General features: G+C 33.8%; 2 protein-coding genes across 2 annotated transcripts; one reads left to right on the top strand and one right to left on the bottom strand.

Annotated features, from left to right (window-relative positions):
• Positions 1 to 1,304: 1,304 nt before the first annotated feature.
• LOC123714184 lies at positions 1,305 to 8,136 on the top strand. The gene is made up of 5 exons (XM_045668365.1): positions 1,305 to 1,562; positions 1,812 to 2,110; positions 2,445 to 2,603; positions 4,007 to 4,140; positions 7,919 to 8,136. Exons 1-5 carry the CDS (start codon positions 1,463 to 1,465, stop codon positions 8,076 to 8,078), a joined length of 852 nt encoding a protein of 283 aa, XP_045524321.1. The 5' UTR covers positions 1,305 to 1,462; the 3' UTR covers positions 8,079 to 8,136.
• A 1,783-nt stretch (positions 8,137 to 9,919) lies between these two features.
• On the bottom strand, positions 9,920 to 20,265 carry LOC123714574 (potassium voltage-gated channel unc-103-like). Its single transcript, XM_045668893.1, has 12 exons — positions 20,219 to 20,265; positions 19,827 to 19,901; positions 19,152 to 19,255; positions 18,899 to 18,948; positions 17,833 to 18,031; positions 16,484 to 16,696; positions 14,529 to 14,670; positions 14,159 to 14,303; positions 13,512 to 13,690; positions 12,206 to 12,427; positions 11,460 to 11,543; positions 9,920 to 10,114 (listed from the first exon to the last, which is right to left on the bottom strand). The coding sequence occupies exons 5-12, from the start codon at positions 17,994 to 17,996 to the stop codon at positions 9,953 to 9,955; spliced, it is 1,311 nt and encodes a 436-aa protein (XP_045524849.1). The 5' UTR covers positions 17,997 to 18,031; positions 18,899 to 18,948; positions 19,152 to 19,255; positions 19,827 to 19,901; positions 20,219 to 20,265; the 3' UTR covers positions 9,920 to 9,952.
• Between the last annotated feature and the right edge of the window lie 2,398 nt (positions 20,266 to 22,663).

The following is a 22,663-nucleotide window of genomic DNA, read 5'->3' as shown; positions in this document are numbered from 1 at the left end:
ATTCATGTCTATGATAATAAAAGTCTTTTGATAAACTTTATCTAATTTAACTTTATTTAATTAATTTCTGTAAATTTTTCGAAAGATAAGCTCATAAAGAGCACACATTTTTTTTAATATCCATGACCTACGCCGTCACGCGTTCTAACATTTACTGAGTAAGTGTTTAACTATTTTATATATCCAAGTTGGAAAACATAACCTGTCATTATGGATATATATAATACCCACTAAATCCACCTCAGGTAGTTCCTACGCCTTAGAGAGGTTCCCGGGTCGCTCTCGCGTTGCTAAAAGGATGTTGAATTTCCGCACTGCTTGCAAATTTCACCCTCCGCCCAGGGCATTTTACTTACAGATTTCGACCACACAGTCTCCTTTACAAGATCTGCATTCCAAGATTTAATGTATGGTTTAACCACTCGGCACCATACACCCCTAACGCCGCAAAGCTACAAGGCCTTTACTTAATAGATACCTAGAATTTTTCTTTAGTAAACCAATTTCAAAAACCTAACTAAGGAAGTATATTCGAAGATGTTTTTGTGTCTAAACGTCAGTGAAATCAGTCGAAATTTTATTTTTCGAATTTTCTTTGTTTTACGGTTTCCTGAAAAAAAAACAAGAGAGAGACGCTTTAAAAAGAAAAAGAAGGTTTCACAAACACAATCGCAATTAAAACGGTCCGTGTAATTGAGCGCCGAAGTCGATCGCCTGTGACATTTAGAAAAATGTGGTTTGGAAACTGTTTAGACATTTCTAAAAGATTTTATAAATTTTCATTCCTATTTTTATAAATAGCGCCTAATGTACCGAGCATAATGACGACATGAACAATAATTGATGGCTTTGTTCTTAAAACAAAAAAGAAGTGTTTTGTTTTTTTAAGAATAGATGGATGGATACTTTAAAAATTTCAAATTATGTATCATAAAATACGAAATGTTATTTTAACTGTATTACCTACATTAATTACAAATAATATTACCGTAACGCGTATTAGGCTTATTATCATATTATTTTGTTTTTTTCTCTTAAAGCAGAATAACAATTTTGCAACCATACAGCCACTTTTATGTTTTTTTTAAATATTTATTCAACTAGTATTTTACAGACAATGAATATTCAAAAATATAACAGACGCCTATTTATATTTATCTGTTATGTATTTTTATCAATATAAATTATAAATGCATTTTATTATGCTGACTTTGATTGAGCATTGACGGAAAGCCAAAGTATTGACATTTCACATGTCATGTGCTGCAGATAGCTGTCAAAGATAAAATTTAATTTAAACGTTAACCGAGACTTTATATTTAACTGATTCTTATTTATGTAATTCATCTGTGATAAAAATAAATAAATACTGCCTCTACTTGAATTTCGTATTTAATGTGTTTCTCAGTTTGTTTATAAAAATTTAGCAAATTTACCAATAATACAGAAATAACAGTTGAACATGACTTATACAAATATTCATAGATTTTTGTTAAGAACTATCGCTAGTGCTGGTGTTATAACGAAAGAAGATGCAGAAAAGATCGTTAGGAATCTCGCTGGTAATAATGCTTATAAATGTGAACATATATTAGTAAATAGTGTCTTAATATTTAACATTCAATTAATTAGTTTATAGTCAAAATTACATGAATTTTGCCCCCATTTTTCTTATAAAATTATTTATTACATAGCCACTGCATAGTTAGGTGTCCTAAGTTAATGGCAGACCATGAGAAATTCTTATATATTTTAAGGTTTGGTTTTTCTTTTGATTACACATATTAACATTTCTACTTTATATTCTCCAGATGATCAAGAGATATCTATTCCAGCTTTAGTGGAAAAGATAAATGAAGAATTAAGACCTATAAAGCAACAAATTAAAATAACAAATGATGAATTGTCTGCTGAAGAAGTGCTTGTTTTTATGTCTCTTGGGTTTGATGAAGCTACAAAATCACAAAATTTGTTTCCTGCTTCTGACCTAGAGTACTTTAGGATTTTAATAGAGCAAATTGTAACTACTGAAAACCGTCAAATTACTGGAATACATGCTTTGAATTTGGTTGGTAATATGAAATCTACATATACTAAAACTTCTGCACAGGTGAGTCTTATAGCTTTTATTGTTATTAACATACTGATAAAAACAGTAGAGTATAGTAGTATTTTCATTATCAAAGTGTTATGGTTTAAAATTCTAATTGAATGATAATGTAATGTCCACGGACCCACAAACTCATGTTGTAAGAAGAATATTTTGATGTTGTCTGGCTTACTGTACTATAATAGTAAAACATTTCTATCCATTTTATTCCCTATATTTCCTTTAGGCCTCTATTTAAAGCTTACATAATATTTAACTAAAACATTTTTATATTTACCTTATAGTACTGATTAAGGTGAAATTTTATTCTAATAAATATTTTAAAATATTACAGAAAATGCTGGATACATGGTGCAGAATGAAATATTTAGAGAAAGAAGACACAAATTATGTGTTAGGAGTAAGAACAATTCATGAGTTTGAGGGATATCTTCGAGAAAACATGGCTGACTCTATTGAAGAATGTTGTTTGTGCAAACAAATTGTGTTACGGGTATGCAATCGATAATATAATTCTATAGGCTGGACCAGAAAAAAATATGTATTTAAATAACACTTTAATAGATAAACCATTGATGACTGATGACCATAGATGACCCATGGATTTCCATGCATTATTTGCTATGGTATTTTATTATATATTGCTATTGTATATGATATTTTTATTACAAATAGATGAAGAGTGTCAAAAGTATTTTTTTATACTTACAAAGACAATATAGAATCATAGCTGTGTTCAGGTTTTGAGTGGCAAGCATTGTGCCAGCTGTTATCAGGCCAACATAAATTAACAAAAAGATATTTTCTACACTAGAAGCGTTGTTTCCGGTAAAAATCATAAGCCGCTTTGGAGGCGTATTTTGGCCACTTAGATCTCCCAACTAGTTCGCTAGTCCCCTTTGAAGAGTGCATTCACCATGATTAAAGACATCTTGACGACGTCATGTTCCGTACATAAAATCCACACTAATACATTATAATTTACTGCAATTATAATATTACAAATACAATTAGTTTTTCTTAATAAATATTTAATGTTGGCGCTGTGTCACTACATTACTATAGAATACATTACACCATTTAAAGTTTTGAGTCGACAGTCATAGATATTTTATTAAAATAATAATGAAATTTGTTCATGTCTTAAATGAAATTTGTTCGTGTAAATTCTTTATCTATCTTTTGCTACATTTTGCTCACTCAGGCTTTCTTAGTTTATAAGCGTGATGATCCCTACGTGCCAAGTCTCGCACATTTTGCTCATTTACAAGCATGACGATTTCCTATCTTTGTACATGCCATGGCTGTACATTTCGATCACTTATAAGCGTGACGATTTCCCAAATCGTCGGAGTTACACCCCGAGAGCATAGCCAGACGTAGGCACTCTCTTTGACTGTTAAATTGTATTCATTCGGTACATAGCAATTAGCACGTCATTATTTCGCTCATATTCTATTGTAACACGCGAGTGGTAAATATAGAGTAAATCAATAAATCTCTATTATTTAAAGCATCCCGTTGACCCAGGAACCATACAATCTTTATTCAGCTTTTGATATACTTGGTAATACTAGTTTGCTCATGACTTCCTTCACCATAAATATAATTTATACATATGTATTTTAAAATCATTAGGATGTACCTACACAGAGGTTTTTGAAACACCATTAAGTTTTTGAACAATATGAAAAATGCGCACATAGAAAGAAAATCCATTGGTGCACAGCCGGAGATCGAACCTACGACCTCAAGGATGAGAATCGCATGCTGAAGCCACTAGGCCAACACTGCACACTGAAATATAATATAATACAATAAGCCTATTTTAATTTGTTCTTAAATTTTTTGTAATACGTAATTTTTTTTTCTAATTTTGACTAACAAATGTTCCAGGGATACAATTGCATTGGCTGTGGTAATGCGGTCCATACACGTTGTATAAACAAATATACGGAGAAAGTGAAAAAATGGCCTTGCTGCAAGATTGACTTTAGCCCTGATCATCTGGACAGAGTATATTCACAAAGGTAAATACAAAATATAAAAACAAATTACACATCAATACTAATAATATTAGGTCCTTACATATGAAATTGGCGTTTTGTCGTACTGGCCACTTTGACCTCAAATACCTCCTGTATTTGAGGTCAAAGTGGCCAGTACGACTTTGGTTAGGAATTTCAAATTCAAATTTGTACACATGTATTTGTGCTTCGATGACCATCATTCATTTGTTTTTTTCTTCTGTTTGCGTCACTCATTTTACAAAATGGAAAACTTAAAGTATCGCATTATTTACGAGTACGAGTTCCGCCGTGGCACTAGTGCTGCGGAAACGACTCGAAGGGTGAATGATGTGTATGGCGGTCATGTTGCAAAAGAAAACATAGTTCGTTTTTGGTTCCAACGTTTTCGTTCTGGAAATTTCGACCTGCAGAACAAGCCCCGTGGACGGCCTGAGACCCAATTATGAAGTATTGAAGACTATTGTGGAAGCGAATCCTTCGCAAACCACGTCCGAGTTAGCTGCAGGCTGCGGTGTTAGTGATAAAACTGTTTTAATTCACTTGAAGCAAATTGGGAAGATTAAAAAGCTTGAAAGGTGGGTAACTCACGAATTGACTGAAGCAAACCGGCAAACGCGCGTCGACTGCTGCGTTACATTACTGAACCGGCACAATAATGAAGGTATTTTAAACCGAATCATTACCTGTGATGAAAAATGGATTCTTTACGATAATCGGAAGTGCTCAGCGCAATGGTTGGATCCTGGCCAGCCAGCCAAATCCTGCCCCAAGCGAAAATTAACCCCAAAAAAGTTACTTGTAAGAGTTTGGTGGACTAGTGCTGGTATTGTTCATTGCAGTTTTCTCAAATCTGGCCAGACTATTACGGCTGATGTCTATTGTCAGCAATTGCAAACCATGATGGAAAAGCTAGCGGCTAAACAACCTAGGCTGGTCAATCGCTCCACGCCACTGCTACTTCACGACAACACTAGACCACACACTGCACAACAGACGGCTACCAAATTAGAAGAGCTTCAATTGGAATGTCTAAGACATCCTCCGTACTCCCCGGACCTTGCTCCAACAGATTAACATTTTTTTCGAAATTTGGACAACTTCTTGAAAGGGAAAAAGTTTAACTCTGATGGGGCAGTCCAAATCGCCTTCACAGATTTTATTGATTCCCGTCCGACAGGTTTTTTTAGTAAAGTGATCAACGAACTACCTACGAGATGGCAAAAGTGCATAGAAAACAATGGTTCATACTTTGATTAATTAAACAAAACGCCAAGTTCATATGTAAGGACCTAATATATACATGTAACGTTTGTGAGGTAGTGGAAATCTCTGGATCGACTGAACTGTTTTTGAAACATTGAGTGACATAGACTATATATTAAGTCGAATGAAAATTTTTGTGATATGTGCAGTCTAAAACGTTGCTTAGCCATGTCTTACGGATTCTTCTCTTGTCGTTTTCACCAAAGATTTATAGTTATAAGCATAGCGCTACTCTCGAAGTGGAGTTGTAAATGTTTATTGGTCGGACGTAGCAAGCGTATATCTAACGTCCGTCCGGCACGGCTGCGTAAATCTAACTGACAAGTAATAACTTAAAACTAAGCCTGAACTAAAACTACCTTCTCTCCTTGAATTACATCCGGCTCCTAGCTTCGTTCACCAGCTTCCTATATTGCATTGTTCGTTGTCCGTAATTGTGATAAGGTACAAGGTTACACACACAGTTACAAAAACATCTAGAAATAATAATAAAACTGTCTCGGTGTGGCTAGTTTTTTTTCTTTTTTTTAATTTTAGAGCTATAGTCTATGGTGCTTACCTTTATAAAATTATTATAATAATTTCTTGATAATAATAATTGTGACATGAGTTACTGTTAAGTATAATAACACATAATATGGTGTTTTGTATTCTACCAGAAGCAAAAACCATAAACGATAGAAGAGGCATACAGATCATGATCGCTTGTCTGTAACTTTCAATAAAGAACAGAATATTGGGTGTACATAAGTCCACCCGTCTTTAGACGTCCACCGATCCATGATTGAGGTTTTTTCTGGACAGTTTTTGCCGCCACCACCACCACTATGTATATGGCGATTAAAAAAAGTGGCGGAGATTTTGTTGCCAGATCTTCTTCTTAACTGGCAATAAATGTAAAGTTAGAAGCATTTAATGTATTTTTTTTTGACGTTCATAAGTGTACATTGTGTTATCTATATGAATCAATCATTTTTGACTTTGACTATTTCCACACCAATTCGACTCGCATCGCATGGACACTAGTCCATGAGCGGCCCGTTTGCCCCCTGTGCTATAAAAAAATAGTGACACAGAACACGCGTCTAGGTTTATGGTTTTTGTTTCTGGTAGAATACTACATGACACTGCTACCTTAAAAACTACTTTATTCCTTGAAAAGAATCAAACTGTTGTTTTCTTTAATACTTGTCTTACCTGTTTGATGTTGAGCTTAAAAGGAGGCCTAGAGGCTTCAGCGTAACTCCCTGAGGTCGTAGGTTCGAACCCCGGTTGTGCGTCAATGTTGTCTTTCTATGCGCGTAAATAACACTCACTCGTACGGTGAAGGAACATCATAAGGGAGCGTTCAAGTATTACGTAACGAATTTTGGGGGGGGGGGGATTGAATTACGCCTTATTGATATTATTACAGTACTTTACATAATGGTAAGTTTTAGGTTTAAAGAGTCACTGGGGGTGGTCACGAAATGTTTTACTATTGGATACAGAAACGCTAAAATTGCGTGACGTAATAGTTGAACGCTCTCTAAGGAAACCGGAATGTATGAGCCCCAACAGTGGAAACCGACGGCGTGTGTCAGGCACAGAAGGCTGATCAAAAAGAAATGATAACGAAAGAGATACAGCAATTTAACGTAAAACGTTGTAGCCACTGGTTTTTATTTAAATAATGTAGCGCCTTAATTACTCATAAACTTAATATATATATAGGTATATATATATGTCGGAGAAACACCTTCCCCAGTGACGTCATCAAAAGTGGTTGCAGATTTGGTGGGCGTCATGAGGGTAAAGCGCGAGCACAAAACACGACGATTGTAGTTTTCACAATATTTTATTTACACTGATGATACACTGATATTTTATGGTAGTTATTTAATAATAAATTATAAGTTTTAAGACCGAGCAGTGAGTTCAATGCACCAATCTAGCGACCAAAACTCAGGGATCCAACTAGATCCGTCTCCACTTCAAAAAGGCCCCGTAACAACCAACGTACTGGCCTATATATAGATGGCGCTTCGACCCCACTCGAGCAAAGTGCTCTGCTCTCATTGGTCGTTTGTTTAATAACGATTACAATCTTATAAATTAGAACTAACAAATTTTAACTAAAATCACTAATTTGTTAACAGAAATATGTTTTAGGTTTTATAATATCGTAAAATCGCGTATTAAGTTAAATTAAGATTAATGCAACGTGTTTAAATGATAAAGAGAATTTAATGTGTTATTGTACAATCAACAAGCAACTCGTTGAATGGCTTCCTCCGACATATATATACCTGAACTATTGGATGTTTAGATGAAATAATTATTCGTTAGCTAATCTATATATTTATAATTCTCCTGTATGTTTATCACTGAACTCTTAAATAGCTGGACCGATTGAAATGATATTTTTTTTGTATGCGTTTCATCAATGACTCCTAGTCAATTAATAGTTCAAGTTTTATTAAAGTAGGTTAGTTCGGTTTTAGGACATTTACAGTTAACTAAAAATTAATCTCAGTTCCAGGTTATCACAGAGTCAGTCGAACACGTTACAAACTGAAATACATACAGATAGTTCGCACGAAAACTCAGAGGAAATGACGCAAGAGATCTCCACACAAGAGATTATACCGGAAATGTCTCAACGCGTAAGGAAACGTAAGAGAACAGATCAATAGATATTTGAACATATGTAATGTAATTTTTATAGGATTTTTTTTTAAATAAAATATTTAATAGTAACGGTCATTTTCGTACTGCAACACAAAAACAATGTGTGCGTGTACTAGTGTACACACGTAATTGAAACTTCTTTATGACCTTATTTTTCGAAAAACGATCTACTATATGCAACTTTACAGAAATTGGTTAAATAAGGTTTAACAAAAGGCTTTTATTATCATAGACATGAGTACAAATAATACAATTATGTAATTTTACCTTATTACTACTAAGATTATAACAGAATTTCATTAATTTTAATAGAATTATTACTATCATTGTTATCGTTATTATATATTTTTGTTATTAATGGCTTCGAATCAACCGTGGTAGGGACAAGAAAAAGATGGCGCGCAACGAAAAGATATGACGCGTAACGGAAAAATGTGACGCGTAACCGAAAAATGTGACGGTAAATGTTTTTCCAACGCCGTTAAAGAAGTTTCACTTCAATAAGCAAATGCTCACGAAACAGATATAGAAGTCTGTGGTTCAACCATAAATGGTTGTTGCCAATTTATTGTCTACCCCAATTTTATACAGTTGCTTCTAAGTAATATATTGTTACTCTTAAATTACGTTAAGGAAATGAGATCAATATGAGTTCTTTGCTCAAAAAATAGCCAAAGAATAAGATATTATGCATTGAAATTATTAATGCTGGATCTGTATAGTTGTATTTGTAGAATTCGTTCTACAAATTCCTATTAATTTATCTTAATGTTATGATGATCAATATTTGTAGGTGAATGAATGATAAATTATATATTATCATTTATTAGCGAGGGAAAATATTTCTAAAATATGTATACTAATATTATTATTGTCATTTGTTAACATACCTTTTACCCAATTGAAGATATGTATTATTATAAACTTGTGGTCACCGTGACCACACGTGATAATGATAAATAAAAGACGTTTACTTCAACAATGAAAATAATTTATATATCCTACAGGGATAACGTAGAATTATATCGTTAAGGGTCTCGTAGGGTCTCAAGTTTGCAATTTGTTCTTTGCTTTGGTTAGGGCTGTACGGTCCCGGCTTAGTGGTTAAACCGTACATTGTATATCTAGCTTGGAAAGATACTGTATAGTCGTAAGATGTATGTATCAATAGAGATACCGTTCAAGGGAGACTGGTCGATAGATGTATGTGTCAATGCACCCTAAGCCGTGGGCAATTGAACATCCTAAGAAAACACTTTTTAAACGGATTGAAGCTATTATTATAAACTTATTATTATTTACATAATATCTACAATCCGCGAAAACAGAGGACATCGTGAGTCATTTGTGCAAAAACCCTTCATCTTTTAGTCGATACCAACTCCGGGAAAATAAACACAACTTTCTCTACAGCTGTGATACTTTTGACATTCAACACCTTTTTTCTTCAGTCACCGTGACCACGCACGCTGTAAAGCACGCGAAACGTCGGAAAATTTAAAATTATGTAAATAATTATAAGTTTGTAATAATAATACATATCTTCAATCCTTTTAGAAAGTGTTTACTTAATGTGTAAAAGCTATGTTAACAAAAGACAATTGAACATCCTTTTTTCTTGGGTTGAATACCTTGGTGAACCCTGAGAGCCCATCTTTAGGGCTGGAGGGTGTTTTACTAAGAATCAATGTGGAATGGAACGGCTTTGCGTGTACCCCGACAGTCCCCGCGTCAAGTATAACAACCGTGCCGCGGGCCTGCGCAAGCGCAGTTTCGCCTTTATGGCATTCTAATCTTACGAATATCTAAAGAAAAAGAGGTTAAATTAAACAAAAATATATTTATAATATTAGTATAGAAAAAACATTAACTATGTTTATTAAATTGCTAAATAAACATTTTCTACTTTCCGTCGTACTAATTTCGCCGACTTTGGGTAGAAGTCCAGTAGATACTTCCATTCTTCTAACTTTAAGTACACGATGTCTACTACTGTGCGCGCTCTGAAGGAGAAATGGTGTGCAACTCCCAAAAATAGACCCTGCAACGATATTTGCTATTTAACTTTGATACTTCAACTTAATTAAATTTTCCTATCGAAACAAATTTATATTAACAGTATCATTAAACGTGTTTAGTATTTGAAAATTCGAAATTTTGACGTCATTTAGGTTGAAAAACCTTTTTCACCCTGCTTTTATTATACAATTTTCTCACAAGTGACCTAAATATGGTAGAAATTAGTGTATATTTTTATTCAAACAAAAAAATCTAATTTTTTATCTGTTTAGGACTATACAGTTAGTGTGATTTATAAAGAGTAATGACGTTATTTAAATTGAGGAAAAATCTTTTTCACTCTGTTATTTTAATATACCATTTTTTTCACAAATTACCTAAATATGGTAGAAATTAGTGTATATTTTTATTCAAACAAAAAAATCTAATTTTTTATCTGTTTAGGACTATACAGTTAGTGTGATTTATAAAGAGTAATGACGTTATTTAAATTGAGGAAAAATCTTTTTCACTCTGTTATTTTAATATACCATTTTTTTCACAAATTACCTAAATATGGTAGAAATTAGTGTATATTTTTATTCAAACAAAAAAATCTAATTTTTTATCTGTTTAGGACTATACAGTTAGTGTGATTTATAAACAGTAATGACGTTATTTAAATTGAGGAAAAATCTTTTTCATTCTGTTATTTTGATATACCATTTTTTTCACAAATTACCTAAATATGGTAGAAATTAGTGTATATTTTTATTCAAACAAAAAAATCTAATTTTTTATCTGTTTAGGACTATACAGTTAGTGTGATTTATAAACAGTAATGACGTTATTTAAATTGAGGAAAAATCTTTTTCATTCTGTTATTTTGATATACCATTTTTTTCGCAAATTACCTAAATATGGTAGAAATTAGCGTATATAGTTTATCAAAACAAATATTCGTTGACAAAAAAGCTATATATAGTCCTTCCATTGAAGTTAAACATGTCCTGTATATGGAGCCTTCAGGTGCGATCTGGAGCAATAAATCGATATAAATCCGAAATATTAAGAAGCCTCAGATCGCAACTGGAAGATTTCTGCAGTAAGTTAGTGAAATGCCCCCACTTGTCTATGATTATAAAATTGGAATACTAATATATATATATATATATATATATATATATATATATGGAAATATCTTAATACATATGTATATATGTGTATAAAATAAGATCCCACACCACAACAGTCAGGCATAGCGGAAATTTATTTATTTATTATATATATATATATATATATATATATATATATATATATAATTGTCGCGATCGTGTATTCTATTTAAAATATAGATATTAAAGATATCTTGTAAATACTTTACTAACCTGGGCGACGCCAAAACTATCTTCGGGTCCTAATATGTCATAAATTGATTCCGTCAAATTGGGATGTACCGTCAATACTTCTACCTACATGATTAAAAACAAAATTAGGCATTTTTTTAATGGGGCAATCAGGCATGTATATATGTACACAAAATTTTAGAAATAACTTTATAATCGATGTTTAAACGTGGTTAAAAATAAAACATAAAATTATATTATACATTTATAAATTAATGTCTTAGGGTCCTCAAGGAAAAGAGCGTTCCTATTCTTAAAAGGCCGGCAACGCACTTGCGATGGCGACGGTACCATTTAACATCAGGTAAACCTCCTGCCCGTATACCTGTTCTATTCTATAAAAAACTGCCGACACATTTATCTCTGGTTACAGAGAATCCCATATACTGTTTTTTTTTACATTAAGAAATATCGTAACGTTACAATTACCATAAATACGTGGGTAACACTGAAAATATTTCAAATTGGCCAGTTAGAAACATTGCTAATGAAAACTTTTTTGAATTTCAAATTTAGAACTCTTTGGTAACCTGATGTAGTATATTGCATTCATTTGTCATTTGTTTTTGTGAATTGGCGGCAAATCTAAAACTCTTGTTACACGTGAAAATTAAACTAACACGAGAAAATTTTCAGTCAATAATTTATTATGACTTTCGTTGTGGGCTTACATCAAAATCGTATTGGTGGATGACTGTTGGAAGACCCATTATCCCAATAGTTCTTACCTCTCCCCTATGGATGAAGTAAATGCATTGATCGGCATCCCCACATTGAACAATATAGTTCCCGGGGAAAAAGACACAATGCCTCAGCCACATACATAACATTCGTTTAAAGTCGTCGTCCGTCTTACTGAATATAACGGACTCTCTAATGTGGCTGCCATAGACTGCTTGCATTATTTGACAACGCAGACGAAATGGTAGATTCGTCACTAATTTTGGCATCTACAATAAAAATATAACATATTTATTAAATTAATAAAATCATTAACGAAAATTAGCTTAATGAGAATTAAATTATTGAATCTAAACAAAGAGGACATTTAACAGTACGTTGAAGGTTCAAAAAAATTCTAAAATCTAAATCATTAAACGATTTCTATCGCATCGTTTTGCTATCGCGTTTTACATGTCTACAACGCCATCTGTTGGTGAATAATAAAAAGGTAATCAATCTAGACAATAAAACGTTTTTTCACAGGTTTCATGCCGATAAGAATTTTAGGAAATAATTTTTGTAGCGAAACTTCTTGGAGAAAAAATTACCGTCACATTTTTCCGTTACGCGCCGTCTTTTTCTTGTATCGAAGCCATTCATAACAAAAATATGTAAAAACGATAACAATGATAGTAATAATTCTATTACAATTAATGAAATTCTGTATTAATCTAAGTAGTAATAAGGTAAAATGACATAATTGTATTATTTGTCTACGATAATAAAAGCCTTTTGTTAAACTTTATTTAACCAATTGCTGTAAAGTTGCATATAGTACACCAGTACACGCACACATTTTTAATATAAAGTGGTGGTTGTGTTTTTCATGTAACACAGACGCATAAAGAGTTAAAAGACAAGATACCTTTTCCGTACTTTGATAAAACATTATATTTGAGGCGTAACAAAACAATAGATCTACAAATCTTGTTCTTAGCATGTTTATGGTTGATGCGTGATATTTAATTTATTACTAGACTAAGTAGGTGATCAGCCTTAATCCCGAAACACTCGTGCAGTGAAGGAAGTCACCCACAAATGGCATTTTATAAAAAAAAACCATTAGTGCACAGCCGTGATTCAAACGCGTGAACTACGGTTGAGACGCCACTAGCCCTACGTATTTGTAGTTAGTAATCGGCTAATTTTTTAACACAGTTAACAAACTGACGTTCGTTGTGTTATATTTTGATTGAACGCAAGAATTTCTCAATTGTGACAATTAATTTAGTTTTTTTTAATTTTTATCTGAATATCCTAAAAATCTATCTATTTTAAAAGCTTTCTTTAAAATATCTACTGCAGACATACCTGCCTGCCCTGTTGCCTACTCCACAATTCGCGGACATAGTCCCACATCTTATTCATCTGATGGTTACTCAGTTCGGTATCTCGTAAACCATCTCTCAGTTCATTAATGCCTTCATCATAAGCTATCCGTGATGAAGAGTGCGCTGTAATAAGTGCTGACGTCTCTGATATAAGGAGCCCTGAAATGCACGTAGTTACTCAGTTGTACCAGAGATGGCGCTGGTTTAAAATTTGGTTATTAATGCCTTCAGCGAGCATCTCAACTGGATTTAGACACAAAAATTCGTTAGCACGTCAGGCACAGAAGGCTGATCACCTACTGCCTATTAGCAAAGAGAGAAATCTGAAGACCTAAAGTTTTTCTTTGTATTGATTTTATACACCCCGCTAATATGAATCGTACTTCCATAATGTACCTGTCTAATGGTTTAATTGTAAACAAAAGATTCCCTCAGTATCAATAAATCATCTTTCGGGTTCAATATATCAACTATACAAACAGTTCCTTAATATTAATTCTATACACGGAAAAATCAACTAAATTTAAAAATCGCCACGATACCGTGTACCTTAATATAAATGAATATATTTGTCGTCAATATTTTATCAACACCAAACGTTCGTAATAAAGAACGTACAAAACATACCTGTACAAAATTTAATAACTATAGTGATGAAAACGGTTTCGATAACTTCGAAATCATTTTGTGACGACACATCACCCGTTCCCGTGATTGTAAGCAAATTTATTATGTACCACAGTGACGCGACGTAAAGCGGGAAGTAGTTTTTCTGTAAGAAAACGTAGGCGAAAATCATTGCGCGTTCTGTGAATATAATCTCCTAACAAATTCGAAATAGGGTCCTTCAAGAATAGAGCGGAGCGTATACGCATATATACGCATTTGCTAGCCCTCCGGCAGTGAGTGTCCATGGACGTTGACTCTTAACATCCATAAACCTGCTGGCAGCCAATAAAACAAATAGTTAATTACGAGATAACTACAAAAAGGTTACCTCAGCGTATTTAGCGCGTAGATTTAGCTCAGGCTTCGACATCCAGTTGGCTGACGTACAATGCACAGGTGTGAGGCAAGACAATTTGAAAAACAAACACGCGTTTATATGCGATAATATCGAGGCCCATATTGCAATTGTTCTGTTGAGAAAACCTCATGTTAATTCCGATTGAGGCTAGATTGCTTTAGTTATTCTGATAGGTATTTTGATACAGCAATTACTACTAAGCCTGTGACATCATCAGTATTGAAGGATTAGTATGACAGTCAAAAGCGATATTAGTTGCTGATTCTTTGATTATATACTTAGATTTAAGCTTAAAAACTCAATTAAAGAAAGTAGTAAAAGAAGAAATGTGAAGAAGTAATGAATTAAAGGCAATTAAATTGTTAGGTAGAACTTTTGAAAATGAACTTTATTATCAGTGGTAAATTATAGGGTATGATTTATAAACAAATAATAGAAATCTTTTTTATTTTTAAAGTTCGTATTAAGTACCCACTGAAGTTACAGTGGAATGAGCAGTGTTAGCCTAGTGGCTTCAGCGTGCAACTCTCATCCCTGAGGTAGTAAGTTCGACCCCCGACTATACGCCAATCGATTTTCTATGTGCGTATTTAACATTCGCACGAACGATGAAGGAAAACATCGTCACGTCTTAAACCCAAAAAGTCGACGGCGTGTGTCAGGTAATGGGCTGATCTACTTGCCTAGTATGTTGAAAAATTATCATAAAATAGATTCAAAAATCTGAGGCCTAGACCTAAAGAGGTTCTAGCGTAACAGATTTTTTTTATACAGTGGAATAATGTGACAGCACTTACAAGCCATTTATTGTAAGCCCTTTCTTTAGTTATAGCTTACAAACGATATCCGTTCTACATTTGATTAATCTAAAGCTTTAACTAATTGTATTAAGGTTTTCTCCATAACCTATGTGATGAATCGTCAAAATAAGTCACTTAACATGATTAAAATTTTCTCGATTATATAATACTAGGTATGTATTATAAGTACGTTAAAACAAAACGAATTCAGTAAAAAGTAATCTAAAATGTATTCGCTAATATAAACAGTAAATCTCGCTTTTTATTGAAAAATAATGATTGCATGTGTGTGTGGGTTTGTATTCCTTATATAACGTGTGACTCACTTTGTATCGACTATCGTGTGGGTGAACGAGTTGTCAATACTATTAATTTACCTACAAGATTTATATGGTAAATGTTTGTTTGTAGATAAAATCTTTATTTGGCCATACTTATGTATTATTCACTCATTAAACAATTATATTAATATATTTATTATGGTTAATAAACCAACCTGCCCCTATCGTGAAGGGCAACCCAAACAAGTGGTTTTCAGCTAATGATACGGTAATAAAAATATAAGTAAAACAAAACACTACGAACATATTATCAAATTATATTTACAACGCCGATAAAAAAGTTTCACTTCAAAAATGAATGGCCTTTTTAGGTCTGGGCCTCAAATGTATGTATCTGTTTCATGACCATTTGTTAATTTAATAGGCAAGTAGGAGATCAGCCTTCTATGCCTGACACACGCCGTCGACTTTTTGGGTCTAAGTCAAGTCGGTTTCCTTACGATGTTTTCCGTCACCGTTCGAGCGGTTAAATGCGCACATAAAAAGAAAGTCCATTGATGCACAGCCGCGGATCGAACCTACGACCTCAGGTATGAGAGTCGCATGCTGAAGTCACTAGGCCAACACGGCTTACTGCTTACGACTTCGACATGAGAGAAATTTAAAAGCAATATAGGAAGGAATAGTATGTATACTATGAGTTAAAATGCTCCTCACTAAAGTACGTTTATTTCTTGAAAATAATAAAATTTTTGGTAATGTACACCGAGAGTTTAGGCCTGGCTACTCCGAAACTCCACGTGTAAGGCTTTCGCTGGATGTATGTGTTTAAATGTATACTCACGTCAACTTGAGTAACAAATTAGCAGTCCCAATATTTATTTTCCTATGCTGACGGTAGGTAAATAAATACGTTATACGAAAAAGCTGTGGGGTCCTCAGATAGCAAAATAGTGCATTTTGCATAGTTGGTGTGAGATTCACTGCGAATGCTAAGTAGGATATTGGCAGATTAGCTAGAAAATCTCGTCGACGTAGGTAGACTTTTGAAAAGTACCTGGAAAGAGGCGATACTTGTAACGAGTTTACGGAACATAAATATCTGGCAAATTGCTATTGCGCTGGAACCATGTTATATTAAAAGTAGCTTACACAAATCCTTATACGTTTACAATATTATTATTGTCACTAAATGATAATATATAATTTATCATTCATTCACCTGTCGTGCTGTATTTACCAATATTTTATGTTTATACAAATATTGATCATCATAACATTAAGATAAATTAATAGGAATTTGTAGAACGAATTCTACAAATACAACTATACTGATCCAGCATTAATAATTTCAATGCATAATATCTTATTCTTTGGCTATTTTTTGAGCAAAGACCTCATATTGATCTCATTTCCTTAACGTAATTTAAGAGTCTAACAATATATTACTTAAAAGCAACTGTATAAAATTGGGGTAGACAATAAATTGGCAACAACCATTTATGGTTGAACCACAGACTTCTATATCTGTTTCGTGAGCATTTGCTTATTGAAGTGAAACTTCTTTAACGGCGTTGGAAAAACATTTACCGTCACATTTTTCGGTTACGCGTCACATTTTTCCGTTACGCGTCATATCTTTTCGTTGCGCGCCATCTTTTTCTTGTCCCTACCACGGTTGATTCGAAGCCATTAATAACAAAAATATATAACAACGATAACAATGACAGTAATAATTATATTACGATTAATAAAATTCTGTAATAATCGTAATAGTAATAAGATAAAATGAAATATTTGTAGTCATGTCTATGATAATAAAAGCCTTTTGTGAAACTTAATCTAATTTAACGTTATTTAACCAAAATCTGTAAAGTTGCATATAGTAGATAATTTTAAGAAAAATAAAAGTCATAAAGAAGTTTCACTTCTTACGTGAGTACACTAGTACTAGTACTTTTTTTTTTTTTTAATAAGCATGTAGGTGATCAGCCTTCTATACCTGACACACGCCGACTTTTCGGCACTAAGGATCCTCACGATGTTTTCCTTCACCGTCCGAGCGGGTGTTAAATGCGCAGATAGACTGAAAGTCCATTAGTGCACAGCAAGGTTCAAATCCAAGACTACAATGATTAGAGCCGCCGTGGACAACACTGCCTTCTCTAATTAAATATCAAATGTAATACTCACATGTGACGGACCTTCCTACAATTCAAAATATATTCCCCATATCGATTCATATAACCACTGTGAATATCCAGAAAGGTTTTGTAGAAGAATATAACGTCGGACACCACGCAAATGTAGAAAAAATACGTGTTCGATAAAAAAGCCATTTGGTATATCAATATCATGAAGTCTGTGTACGCGACTATTAAAAGAAGATAATCTAAAATATAAAAAAAATATGCATTGTAAAATACACTTATTTTTAAAGTACACGCAAATATATTAGTGAATCAATCTTTCTTAATGGTGGTCAACCGTCGTAAGATGAAGTTAGTTACAAGGTTGTATGTTTTTTACAAGTAGCTCCATTTTTTTCAACAAATCACTACTATGAAATTCGTATAAAATAAATCAAGGGCACTACAACATTTGTAGGTCTGGGCCTCAGATTTTATGTATCTGTTTCATGATAATTGATAAAAAAAGTGTTTACAGCAGCAAACATTAATGCAGGAAATTTTAAACATAAATCCATACATCCAATACATAGATTTAGGCGTTTATTTATAGGTATGACCAAAAAATCATGTATCCTTGTTATTCAAGACAAAAGTTCTCGAGCAACCGCTATAGTATGTATATGCAGTATGCAAAACTTTCAACTACTTCCGATCAGTACACTTATGAATGTCAGTAAGAAGAAGACGCGGAGAAGAACTGGCAATAATCTCCCCGTCACTACTTTAAATCGCCAAGTTTGTTTCATTACAACCTAGAACTGCAACCTACACCGTCACATTGAAGCAGGTTACAATAATATTAACTGCTCCTTGGGTAGAATGCCGTGAGAACCCCGAGGGCCCATCTTAAGGGCGTATGAAGGGCTGAGGTGCTTTTAGTGGGTGGGGTCTCGCTTCCCCTCTGAATAGCAGAGGTATTTGAGTGTAGATCTAGTCCCATAGTCCCCGCGTCAAGCTCAACATCCATGGCGCGGGCCTTCGCAAGCGCAGTTTCACCTCATTTACAAAAAAGATAAAAAAAATATTAACTGTTATATCAATTAATTTTATTAATAGAGAATACATACCAACAAAAGTAACCCATTTGCTGTCGGGAATTATACTGCTCCGGAACCATCTGTTGATATTTTTATGATTTTGCTTATGAAAATAGTTTAATTATGGCGCTAAGGAATCTAGGTTAAAATTTTAATATCTAACGCTTAGTTTGGCTGTCTTCTTTATTAGGCACGTACAAATGTCATTTGTACGTGCCATATGATTCCTATAATTTAATATGACTAAGTTTTTGAGCGCTTTTTATGTTTTAAATGTCTATACCTATGCGGCAGAAATATTAATGTAAGCGCTGATGTATAATCCGCGCTAAATCCTGAAGCAATAGATCGCGATCCGTGCGATTCTGCAATGCTTTTGTCTGGACTCTGAAATTAATTATAATTTTGAAACTAAATCTGGCTTCTTTGTAACGTAACATAAACACAACTTTACAGAGAGACAGAGGAGGTACGTAAGTAAGTAGTTTAGGTTGATTGCTAGGCCCATATATTCTCGATCGTATCTCAAGTCGGAAATAGGTATGTCAAATATTGTGTATAAAATGTTTTGTCAGCTCTAGAAATGAAATCTGAAGTGATACCGATCAGGAGGCTTATTAAAGTAATACCTCCGCATATGTACAATATCAATGCTAGAAAGCTCGCACGTGCGTCAGGTTTAAGATTTTTGTAGTTCTCTTAACGATCTAGAATAGTGTGTTCGACAAAACATGAAGCATCTCTATCATCATTTGAGACCTGGTGTGTAAGAAAGGATTTTTCTTTCTACGTGCACATGAGGAATAGTAGAGGAAATTTCTATGACATCCAGCACATGCCGCATGGCTTCTGAATACCCTTTATTAGATGCCTACTCAGCAACTATAATCCTAAACACACCTGCTGATACAGGTTCTTAGAAAACTTGATGTTATAAGGAAACTGTGTCAAGTCTTACTTCCAAAAATATATTCGGTTCAATTCCATTCTCTTCTTCTTCTTCAACTTCATATGAAAGGGGGTAAGTTTCAAGCTGAAAAAATACAAATGAGATGAAAATGGATACGCCGTCCTAGCGTTGTAAAGCAGTAAAAGACTAGGTTCGAAAGATCGAATCTAAGTCAAAGTCAAAAATAATTTATTCATATAGGTAACACAATGTACACTTATATACGTCAATAAAAAAGAAAATAGAACGGAAGAAAAGAACTGGCAATGAACTTTCCGCCACTCTTTTTAATCGTCAAGTTCTTTTTTTGTATTACACAACGTTTGTAAGGAGGTGCAACCATCATACGATGTTTACATGACATCAGCAGGAGGCATGGTGAAATAGGAGCACGCACTTACATTCTGGTTGGAACAACACGCAAATGTTCTTTGGTTAAAGTTATTGTATAATTATAAGTATTTCTCCACCAATTGAACTAAGGTACAAGAAACAGCTAATTATTTAATAGAAGGAAACTCGGTCCTCTTGAGTCTATATGAGCATTTAATTAGAAGTAATTTCGACTTATAGCTGTTGCTGGTGTATGTCAGGTTTCCATTCCTTATATGAATCCTCCTACAACTTTATCAAAATAATTAAATAGTTAGACACGTGGTAACTATATAAAAATTACCTCCCGGCTTGTCCTGGCCGATAAAATTGTTGGCAATACATAATCTTTTCGTGCTGTGTCCACAGAATACTGGACCTTTCTTAAAACATTGGGATAACTCTGGGAAAACAAACCACGAGATTTTATTGTTTATAATGCATTGCCTCCTCTGTCTTATTTACAGTGCATTATTATTTGAGCGGTTTTTACTACTGATTAATTCTCAAACACAACATGTATACTGCATGAAATACTAATTATAATAAATAAAATATGATATCACACATATAGATTCTCAATTTCATAAAGTAAATTTGTACCTTTAGTAGTGTAAAGAACTCGTGTCCTTCAATGTACAATAAATCTAAATTTCTAGAGGCTGTTATATTAGACATTGTTAGGTACTTAGAAGCGCCTTTTATATTTCCAAATATACCTCCCGGACCCATGCACGGCTCCACTTCATTATCGTCGGTTATAATATCCACCTTAATTAATTAAAAAGGGTTTATATATAAAGAACATCAGTTCATTCAACTTTAAATACAGGGCTTTATCTTCGCAACTCAAGTTATTTTCTTCAGCTTTTAATAGTAGTGGCGGCCATATTACCTTACTTGTTTATTGCGAAACATCATACCAAGTACACAAAAATGTTTACTTGGTAATGATTTATTCATTAGTCCATGCAATATGATAAAACGCACGAAAAATGTATGTTAAAACAACAAATATAGTAACCTAACTGTCAAAGCAAGTGCGTCTTGCTCGGTAATCTCACAAATCTCTCAAATGGATGTATAACGTTATCAAAGGCTTACCTTCCCGCGATAAATAATGTACATATTCTTGATGACCTCATTAGATCGCATGATCATATAGCCTTTTTGAAAATACCCCTCCTTCAACTTCTTAGCGAAAGCTCTAAAGAATGAATATTCGACATCTTCAAATAACGGTATCTCTCGCAGTGTCTTTTCGTACATGAACAAGACCGCGTCTTCATTTAAGTTGGCATGCAGTTTGCCCAATATTTTCTGGTGCTTAATAAGAATAACGGGTTATGATTTTGCCGTAATTGCTAAAGATACTGGTCGTTACCGTCACTAAAAATTAAGTTTTATTTCTTACCGACCAGCCGCCGGTTCTTTTCCATTGGTATTTCCAATAATCGATGATTGATTTCTTCAAAACGAACGGCACCTTTTCTCTCGCCATGAACAAGTCGATGTGTTTGAGATTCTCTTGAAACTTTGTTACGACCTGATCTGCCATGGCTTTGAGAGATGCAATTCGAGCATATACGTATCTAAAACATCCTATAGATGAACCCACGCGTTCACATTAAAGTCGTGACTATAATGCTATGTAAAAGAGACCGGTGATTTGGCTATGACCAATTAAGGAATCGAGAAGTTAATAAAAATAGCCCACCCGAAGAACAAAACTCCATGTACGTTGATGCAAATCGAAAGGAGCATGTGGGCGGTATCTTGGGCAGTGATGTCACCGAAGCCGGCGCCGGTGAAACTCGCGGCCGACCAATAGTAACTTAATAGGTATACTTTTTTAGGCGTTAGATATTTGGCTTTGAAAATCTTCGCACTGTCAATCCAAGAGCCTACAAACAACAATGTGAAAGTGAGAGCGTATACGCCAACATCATAAGAGCTTTCGAATGAGATTTTGTCTTTATTTGTCGAGTCATAACCAAAATGGGCCCCATGACTAACACCTTTTCATTATCATTTTGATAAGTAGTATCTTATAATGCTATGCAGTTGAAAAGCCGACCCTTGCGTGTCAGGTTCTACGCCTATCAATCACCCAATGGAATCAAATCTCTTTTAATCTAAAATAATATATTAAATTATACTTTTAATAAATATATTTATTTTATTTCATTTAAATCTACTGAGATAACGCTTATAATAATCGTGATTTAGGAGTTCTTTTCACACATACACACAATTTCATTTCAATATTTCTTACCGAAATTGCAAACCATATTCCCGTCAGGATGAAAAACAGTTTCCATAAAAGGTCCAGGTAGACTTTCTAGACGTCTGATAAAATCTTCCTGGTCGTATGCCACTATGAACCGGCAGGACATAGTTATAAGTATCGAAGCATATAGGTTTAAAAAGAACAATGTTAGCAGCAGAAACTGTACCACGCTCATTAAATATGC

Source organism: Pieris brassicae, chromosome 9, assembly GCF_905147105.1.
Source record: "Pieris brassicae chromosome 9, ilPieBrab1.1, whole genome shotgun sequence".
NCBI classification, from domain to species: Eukaryota; Metazoa; Arthropoda; class Insecta; order Lepidoptera; family Pieridae; genus Pieris; species Pieris brassicae.
Note: the sequence above shows the minus strand (reverse complement) of the source record. Positions and strands in the feature narration are given on the sequence as shown.

Coding starts and splice junctions, on each gene's coding strand:
- LOC123714574 (XM_045668893.1), bottom strand. CDS start 17,996: ATGATATTGATATACCAAATGGCTTTTTTATCGAACACGTATTTTTTC. Junction 16,697..17,832: donor TGTAGGAAGGTCCGTCACAT/GTGAGTATTACA, acceptor GCCTCTTTCCAG/GTACTTTTCAAAAGTCTACC. Junction 11,544..12,205: donor ACTTCATCCATAGGGGAGAG/GTAAGAACTATT, acceptor TTAATCATGTAG/GTAGAAGTATTGACGGTACA.
- LOC123714184 (XM_045668365.1), top strand. CDS start 1,463: ATGACTTATACAAATATTCATAGATTTTTGTTAAGAACTATCGCTAGT. Junction 2,111..2,444: donor ATACTAAAACTTCTGCACAG/GTGAGTCTTATA, acceptor AAAATATTACAG/AAAATGCTGGATACATGGTG. Junction 4,141..7,918: donor GACAGAGTATATTCACAAAG/GTAAATACAAAA, acceptor AATTAATCTCAG/TTCCAGGTTATCACAGAGTC.